The sequence below is a fragment of the Corylus avellana genome, chromosome ca1 (assembly GCF_901000735.1).
Source record: "Corylus avellana chromosome ca1, CavTom2PMs-1.0".
In the NCBI taxonomy this organism is placed as follows: domain Eukaryota; kingdom Viridiplantae; phylum Streptophyta; class Magnoliopsida; order Fagales; family Betulaceae; genus Corylus; species Corylus avellana.
The window spans coordinates 20,904,598-20,913,530 of NC_081541.1; the positions used below are offsets into that span (position 1 = coordinate 20,904,598).

General features: G+C 37.5%; 1 protein-coding gene across 3 annotated transcripts; it reads left to right on the top strand.

Moving 5' to 3' along the window:
- Positions 1 to 253: 253 nt before the first annotated feature.
- LOC132164354 (pentatricopeptide repeat-containing protein At5g13770, chloroplastic) lies at positions 254 to 8,091 on the top strand. 3 transcript variants are annotated; one of them, XR_009438371.1, is made up of 6 exons: positions 254 to 2,148; positions 3,081 to 3,184; positions 3,531 to 3,875; positions 5,813 to 6,143; positions 7,527 to 7,836; positions 7,935 to 8,091. XR_009438371.1 is itself a non-coding variant. In XM_059574865.1 (2 exons), the coding sequence occupies exons 1-2, from the start codon at positions 294 to 296 to the stop codon at positions 3,539 to 3,541; spliced, it is 1,866 nt and encodes a 621-aa protein (XP_059430848.1). In that variant the 5' UTR covers positions 254 to 293; the 3' UTR covers positions 3,542 to 3,995. The 3 variants fall into 3 exon arrangements, 1 of the variants encoding a protein (XP_059430848.1); XR_009438370.1 differs by lacking the exons at positions 5,813 to 6,143; positions 7,527 to 7,836; positions 7,935 to 8,091 and having other exon boundaries at positions 3,531 to 3,995; XM_059574865.1 differs by lacking the exons at positions 3,081 to 3,184; positions 5,813 to 6,143; positions 7,527 to 7,836; positions 7,935 to 8,091 and having other exon boundaries at positions 3,531 to 3,995.
- The last annotated feature ends 842 nt before the right edge of the window (positions 8,092 to 8,933 follow it).

Below are 8,933 nucleotides of genomic sequence, written 5' to 3' on the forward strand. Positions count from 1 at the left end.
CCTAAGGGAAATCTTTGTCAGTGGGCCCCAACAATAATCTCTCTCATCCAAGCAATAACCGACGCAAAAATGAAACTCACGTGGCAAACTCCAGGGCTTTAGGATGTTTTCATCCAAAAATGTTCCACGCGTCAGTTTTGTAGTGGCAGACACAATACCGTGCATCGCAAAAAAATGTTGTGGGGGGATATAAGATAATAAGGTGTATATATATATATATATATATTAATTATCATATATAAAGCGACACAATAGTAATCTCCTCCCCCACTCCCTCAAACCTTATCCGCAACATGGCCATTTCCAGTTGCTCAGACTGGCCTCTAGCTTGCATCAACTCTTGCAGATCAAATTCCCACGGATCAACACTCATCCCGGCATGCAAAATCCTCTCCATTCTCTCAGTGTCATGCTCAAAATTCCAAAATTTTCGGGTCAACTCCTTCGGCTGCTCCCCGTCGCCCATATTAGAAGAGGCTTCCGGCAGCCTACCCGTCGTCGAGTTGAACGTAGACTTTCCAGATTCCGAGCAATGCACCGTACCAGATTCTGACAATCTAAATGATCTTTTACGTCGGTTATTTGGAGATCCCAAAACCCAGGAACTCGCTTTCGATTACTATGAAAAACTGAAACAACGGCCTGAATTTAGACCCGACAAATCGACGTTAAAGCAAGTAATCAGGTATTTGTCAAGCTCAAAGAAATGGCATGCGATTTTACTTCTTTTCAAGGATTTTAAGAATTATCATGTGTTCCCAGATGCCTCCACTTGTTCTAGATTGGTTAGCAGTTGCATTAGAGCAAGAAAATTCAAAATTGTTGAGACTTTTCTTGAAGATTTTAAATCTAATAGGGAAGTCAGCACTGTGTTGACCTTTGGATCTGCAATGAGAGGCTATAACAAGCTTCATATGTATAGGAGCACGATAGTAGCATTTAGGAAAATGAAATCTGCCGGAGTTTTTCCGGATTCTGAATGTTATTGCCATATCATGGAAGCTTGTGGCAAATTGGGTGATTCTCAGAAATTGATTCAACTGTTCAATGAGCTTCAAAATAGGGATGAACTAGATTTTTATTCATCACCCTTTTGCACTCGGATTTATGGGATTCTTTGTGAGTCACTCGCCAAATCAGGAAGAGCTTTTGAAGCTCTTGATTACATGAGGGAAATGACAGAGAAAGGGATCTCCAAGGATTCTTCCCTTTACTCTGCTTTGATATGTTGTTTTGCGGGCATGCGAGAAGTAAAGGTTGCAGAAGAGATGTACGAAGAAGCAAAAAGCAAAAAGATGGTGAGAGATCCCGGGGTGTACTTAAAACTTGTGTTGATGTATGTGGAAGAAGGGCCACTGGAGAAGACTCTTGAGATTGTTAAAGCAATGAAAGATTCAGGACTCAGGATTTCTGATTGCATATTCTGTGCAATTGTCAATGGCTTCTCAAAGAAAAGGGGGTTTCTGGCTTCTGTCAATGTCTATGAAGAGCTAATATTGCAGGGATGTGAAGCAGGGCAGGTAACCTACTCATCCATTATAAACGCCTACAGCAATCTGGGCCTTCATTGGAAGGCCGAGATGGTGTTCTCAGAGATGCAACAAAAGGGGTTTGACAGATGTGTGGTGGCGTATTCTAGCATAATTGTAATGTATGGGAAAACAGGGAGGCTTAGAGATGCAATGAGGGTGCTGGCGAAGATGAAAGAAAAAGGGTGTCAACCAAATGTATGGATTTACAACTCCTTGATGGAAATGCATGGGAGGGCCAAGAATTTGAGGCAGGTTGAGAAGTTGTGGAAGGAAATGAAGAGAAGAAAGGTTGGACCAGATAAGGTTAGCTACACTAGTGTTATTAGTGCTTATAGTAAGGCAGGGGAGCTGGAAATTTGTATGAGATACTACAATGAGTTTAGGATCAATGGGGGTGTGATTGATAGGGCCATGGCCGGAATAATGGTCGGAGTTTTCTCCCGGAGTAGTCGGATTGATGAGTTGGTGAAGCTTTTACGGGATATGAAATCTGAAGGAACTCGATTAGATGGGAGGCTTTATCATTCGGCTTTGGATGCCTTGAGCGATGCTGGTTTGCAAGGCCAAGCCCAGTGGTTGCAGGAGTCCTTTGCCACCACCTACTTGAATTCTTCACGTAAATAAATAAACCATTTTCTTCTTGTATGAAATTTTCAATTTTTGACCTCGGAAACAGCCACATGAATTGCTTCGAAACCAGGTTGTTTTACAGATGATCAGACTGCCCCTGTTTTGTGAGTTCTTCGTGACAAATTCTGTACACACACACACACACACACACACACATATATATATATATATATATATATATATGTCTTAAAATACATTAGGGTGCACCAGTTTGGTAATTACCTTTTTTTTTTTTTTTTATGTAAGAATGATTATGTAATTACTTATTCTACTAGAAAATTGTAATTGCATTATAATATTTATTTTGATTAATCATGAACCTTCTTGACTTTTATAGTTTCATTTGACGCCTCTGTAAAATATCCATCGTAAAATTAAAGTCAAAATGAATTTATTGTCACTATTAATTTCTGCAATGGCTCTACCTCCTCCAACCTATTTACCGAGTAAATGTTAGAGATAATATGTGGGTTGTCCCACATTGTCTAAGTGAGAAGAGTCTTTGTCCATTGGCTTGTATAAAAGTCTCATCATCTTGTCTCACATTGCAAAGATACAAGGAGCTCTTCTTCCTTTAATTTCTATATAATGAAGCTTATATATAATCAAATTATTCAATAAAAGCCAAATGTAGGGTTTTAGTGTGTAGATATAGACATATTATCGAATCACCTTAATTTTGTCTTTCTTATTTATATTTCTGCTTTATATTATTTTTCACATTCTTTCATTGTATCAGAGTTAATAAAACTAATGCCAATTATTAGATTTGGTTTATTTATTATTTTTTAATCTGTTGTAATTTCTTACTTCTTTTGTTTTCATTTCCCTGTAATTTTTTATTTTATTTTTCATTTGACATTTGCTATTTGCTATTTTGCCCTTTCTCTTGTCTTTCTCCTTTTGAGCTCCACCTAGTTGAAACTCATGGCCGAAGGTAGACCAATTTCCTCACTATTATCCCAGACAGTAAGAGAAGAAAAGGCAACGTTGAGAGCCCAGATAGGATCAAGGCTATCTGGGTAATTTTCTTCTGAGTCCTTTCTCCCAATGCATCAATTTTTGGAATCTATAGCATTTGTGTTATTTTCTTTTGCATCTTTTAGATCAGATCTGTTATTGTTATCCATCTCATTGCTCATATCTATCTGAGTCATTTCGTCGAGCACCTTCCCTACTCACTGCTCACTCGTGTGAGCAAGTCACAGAGAACATCATTCCTCTTACTTCTTTCGAAAGGCTTGTGCTTCTTCCTCACTCTTCCTTTATTTTTCTAATGATTTTGCTATGATCATCCCATAATATCATACGGCAAAGCCATATGAGAGACAATAATATTTGTTTTGTTTTTCATTTTCGTTGTCGTAGATTGTTGGTAAAAAAAAATGCCGAAGAAGACATGACCCGATCCTCCTCCTCCGGCACCTTTCTCAGCTGCCCAACCACTGGCCGGCTAAGACCAGCGGCGCCCCACCTTCGCCATCGCATACCGCGTCCTAGATGCGCCGCCGCAAGAATCCACTGCCAGCCAAGCAGGCCGCCGTGCCAGCCAGCCGGCGTCGTTCCTCCGTTCATCCTTGACTCGTCGCAACCATTCACAGGTCAGATCCAGCACCATCCCATCCTGCCGGTTCAGCCACGGAAATTGCCCAGTGCTGCTGCAGACTTCATCCCACGGATTTGTTTTGTGATTTTGAGAAGACAAAATGTTTGGTTAGAGATTTTATTTACCCTTGTTTTAGTATTTATATATTCTTATTCTAAGTTAGGAATAAGATATTCTAGTTTAAATTCCAATTTTGGTTCTGTTTGGTTATGGTATCCTTATCCCAGCGTATCTAATCTGAGATTAGAGTCTTATCCCCAAAAAAAAAAAAAAAAAAAAATCAAAAGAGGCCAAAGATGCCCACAAAAGAGGCTCAAGTTGCCCACCAAAAGAGGCTCGAGTTACCCATATTATTTTGGCCCTTTGATTGGCCTAGTTTATTTCTCTTGGCCCTCTGTTGGCCCATTATTTGTAATTTGGCATTTGTGGTATTGTTTCAAACCCATGCCAATTTTAGCCCATAATTGGCTTTTCTATTTGGCTCATAGTTAGCCTCATGTATTTTGGCCTTTGTGGTATCGTTTAAAACCTAGGCCCAGCATTTGTGGTATTATTTTAAGCCCATGCCCATTTTAGCTCATAGTTGTCTTTCATGTAAGGCCTATAGTTGGCCCATTCCGGCCAAATGTTGCCGATGTTCAAGAACCGCCGATGTTTCAAATTTTGGCGCCATCACCTCCAGTCTCCACTGTCACCGATCAAGAAGCAAACTCAAAATTTCACAAGTTTTCAACTTGAGTTTGAGAGGGAATGTTAGAGATAATATGTGGGTTGTCCCACATTGCCCAAGTGAGGAGAGACTTTGGTCATTGGCTTGTATATAAGCCTCATCCTCTTCCTCTTGTCCCAAATTGCTAAGATACAAGGAGCTCCTCTCTCTTTAGTTTCTATATAATGAAGCTCTTATGTACAATCAAATTATTCAATAAAAGCCAAGTATAGCTAGGGTTGGCAATTTCGACACGACCCGACAACCTGACACAAACACGACAAGAAATTAGCGGGTTTGGGTTTACTTTAAACGGGTTTGGGTCATAAATGGGTCGATCCGTTTATGGGGTGTCTGGCGGGTCATGTCAAGAGTCACCCATGGGTGACCTGCTAGACACATTTACTTTTTTTTTCTTTTTTTTTTTTAAACCTAAAGGAAAAACGTTTATGATTTTTTCCTCTCTAGCTCTCCAGACTCCACCCTCTCCTCACACTGCGCCGCCGCTCTTCTTTCTCCATTGATTTTCCTTTCTTAGTCTCTTTCTCGGTTTCTCCCTCTCATAGACGCACTCTCTCCCGCTTGCCACTCTCTCTCTCTCTCTGTGCTCTCCTCTCGCTGCCGACATCGCTACCGCTCTCCCCCTCTCTCTGCTGCGCCGCCTACGCACTGCCGCTCTCTCTCTTCTGCCGATGTCGCATCTGATATGTATCTCTCTCTTCAGTCTCTTGCTCTCTCAAGTCTCATGCTATGATTTTGTGCGGTTTCTTGGTAGGCTGTTCGGTTATTGCAATGGTTGTTGTTTGCACATAAGATGGTGTCCGTGTGTTGGTGTGGCCTGTGTGGGTGTTGGCATGCATGAATCATTGAATCAACCACTCTGATAGACTGATTATAAGAAAAACATGTATATATCCCTCCCTGTTCTTGAAATGAGCATTTGACTATTTGTTAGAATTGAAAATTTGTTGTGTTTGTTGATAAATAAAAATCTATAATTGTTATTCTAGACTCTGATTCTAAGAAAAACATGTATATAATCCGATTGTTGTTCTTGAAATGGATATTTGTTAGAATTGAAATTTGCTGTTTTTGTTGATAAATAAATGCCTACAATGTATTTGATGAATGGTCTACTTGCTATTATTCTAAACTGTCAACAACCAAACGGAAATGCTTACTTAATTAATGACAACAAACAATGTGTTTGATGAATGACAAATAATTAATGCTTACTTAATTCTAGTTTTGTGGTAGCATTACTAAATCTGGTTTGATTCTTACTTAAAGCCATGAACTTATCTTTAACTAACTTAGTAACGATTATGTGTGTAGGTGACTAATGAAGATTCGGTTGTATTCGATGACGATGTGGTTGAAATAAATACAATAGAATATCCTTCTATTTATACGAATCCGATGACGAAAAAAAGGGTTAAGAAGAAGCGTAAGAAGACCTCAATAGTTTGGACCAATTTTGATGAACTTTCTTCTACAGATCCAAATGACCCAAGGATATGGGCAAAATGCAAGTTTGTGATCATAAATATATAGCTAATAGTTCACATGGAACTAGAAATCTACAGAAGTATAGGAAGGTTTGTGGGGGAAAAATGATCATAATATTCAGCAATTGCTCCTATCTAGAGGTCAAGGAACTCTGTCAGTAAGTGTCTCAAAATTTTGTCCTAAAAGATATAAAGAATTGTTGGTTGCTACTATTATTAAGCATGACTTGCCTTTTTCATATGTTGAATATGATGGTGTAAGAGAAATGCATAGATACTTGCATAGTAATGTACCATTAATCTCTAGAAATACTGCTAAGACTGAATTGGTTAAGATGCATATGTTGGAGAAACAAAAGGTTAAGTCTTTGTTAAATGTTTGTCTTGGGAGGATTAGTTTTACATCTGATTTGTGGACTTCTTTGACAACTGATGGATATATTTGCCTTATTGCACATTTTGTTAGCAAATATTGAGTATTATCTAAAAGGGTGTTAAGCTTTTCATTTATGCCTCCACCACATAATGGTGCATCTTTGGCTGACAAGATAAATATTTTGCTACAAGAGTGGAGGATTGATAGAAAGGTTTTCTTTATAACATTCGATAATGCTTCTGCTAATGATACTTGTGTTAACTAAAACAAACATTAAACATAAGGAAAGCCTTTCTTTGTGAAGGTGAGTTGTTTCATATGCGTAGTTGTGCCCATATTTTTAATTTGATAATGCAAGATGGATTGAAAGAGATCACTGATGTTATCCAAAATATTCGAGATAGTGTTAAGTATTTTAGAGGATCAGAAGTGAGAAAACAAAGTTTTCTTCAGGCTGTCAATCAAATGTCATTGGACAGGAACAAGGGGTAAGACAAGATGTGCCAACCAGATAGAATTCGACATATCTTATGCTTGAGAGTGCTATTCACTATAGGCGTGCTTTTGTTTATTTGGAGATGACTAATAAAAACTATAAGTTTTGTCCTAGTTCACTTGAATGGGAAAAGGTGATTGATATCAGTAGTTTCTTAAGTTGCTTTTATTGTATTATATGTGCCTTTTCTGGTACCAAATATCCCACAGCCAATTTATACTTTCCCGTAGTTGCATTGATTTATGTGAACTTGAAGCAAGAACTTGTGAGTGAAGATGGATATAAGCGATTAATGGCAAATCAAATGCTCACTAAATTTGCTAAATTTGAGAAATATTGGTCAGAATTCAGTGTAGCGTTGGCCATTGCAGTTGTCTTATATCCTCGTTACAAGCTTCACCTTGTAAAGTACTACTATACGAAGATTTATGGAGTTGATTCTAAGGAGTATGGGAATGTTTATAAAAAGTTAACCAAACTTTTTATGGAGTATAGTGCTCCTACAACTTCAAGCTCCACAGTTGTTCGGCCACAAGAAGACTCAGATAGGGAAAATGTGAATAATATCATAAGTTTCTTAGCTTGTTAGTAACTTACTAACTTAGTATATTATACATATACTCATAACCACTTACTAATTTTATGTTTATATTTTCTCTTTTCATGTAGGAATTTCTAGCATTTGATGGAGTCGATTCTGATGCACAAAAGACTCAATTAGAACTTTATTTAGATGTACCCAAGTATGTGGATAAGAATGCGACGTTTGACATCCTTTCATTTTGGAAAGGAAATGAATTTCGTTATCCTAAAGTAGTTGCCATGGCTCGTGATATTTTGAGTATTCCTATTTCTACTGTTGCTTCAGAATCCACTTTTAGTATTGGTGGACGTGTGATTGATCAGTATAAGAGTTTACTCAAACCTGATATTGTTGAGACATTAGTTTGCACTAGAGATTGGTTATATGGAGAGTAAGGTAATATTAGTTATTTGCATATTTAATTTTTTTTTTCATTTACTTGTATTTTTTTATCTTACTTTAATGACATTAATTTCTCTTATCTTTTGATATAGAACAAGCTTTAATGAAGGTGAATAACAAAGAAGAGGATATTCTGACATTGGATAGTTCCAATTCCTGTGACATTTTAAGTATATCTGGAGCATGTTAAAATGAGCATATTTGTGGATCATTCAACTATTCAAGAGTGGACAACAAATGTCAAAAATGGGAACCCAATTTGTATTTGTAAATTTGTAATGATGATGTAGTTTTTTTTTTTTTTTTTTTTGGTAATTTGATTAGACAATTAAGCCTATTAACTTATAACTATTAAGTGATTTGGTGTTGCTAGCCTGCTAGGAGTTTAATTTCAAGAGATAATTGCTAAATCTATTATTATTTCATTTAAAAACAAAAACAAATCATTTTTTTAGATAAACGGGTAAACGGGTTGTGTTGACTCGACATGACCCATTATTTTAAATGGGTCTCATGGGTCATGTTGGGTGACCCGTGAAAATTCCTGTGTCATATCGTGTCTGGTGGGGCTGACCCGTTAACTAAATGGGTCATGTTTGGGTGTACCTTAAACAGGTCGCGGGTACCTGCAGGTCGTAAACGGGTCGGCCTGCAGATTCGTTTTGCCAACCCTAAGTATAGCCTATAGGGCTTTAGTGTGTGGATATAGGCATATTGCCGAACCACCTTAATCTTGTCTATCTTATTTATATTTCTGCTTTATATTATTTTCGCATCCTAAATTCTTTCGGTAAATAAGCTCCAAAGGATTTAGAACCTTCTAACCAAAGAGCTAATAGGGGAATATATATTAAGTCAATTGTAATAATAAAATAGTCATCACTACATCACATCACAATAAAACATTCAAATATTACAAGCCAAGTTTAATGGTCAGGATCACCAATGCCAGCAGACATTCAGTCCCTCTGTTCGGTATGACAAAACACGTTGTATCTGGGATATTCCCTTTTGCATTCTACAAGCCATCTCCTCACCATCTCTTCTCTCTTAACCTTTTTCTTCTTCTTCTTTTTGTTTTTTTTTTTGAA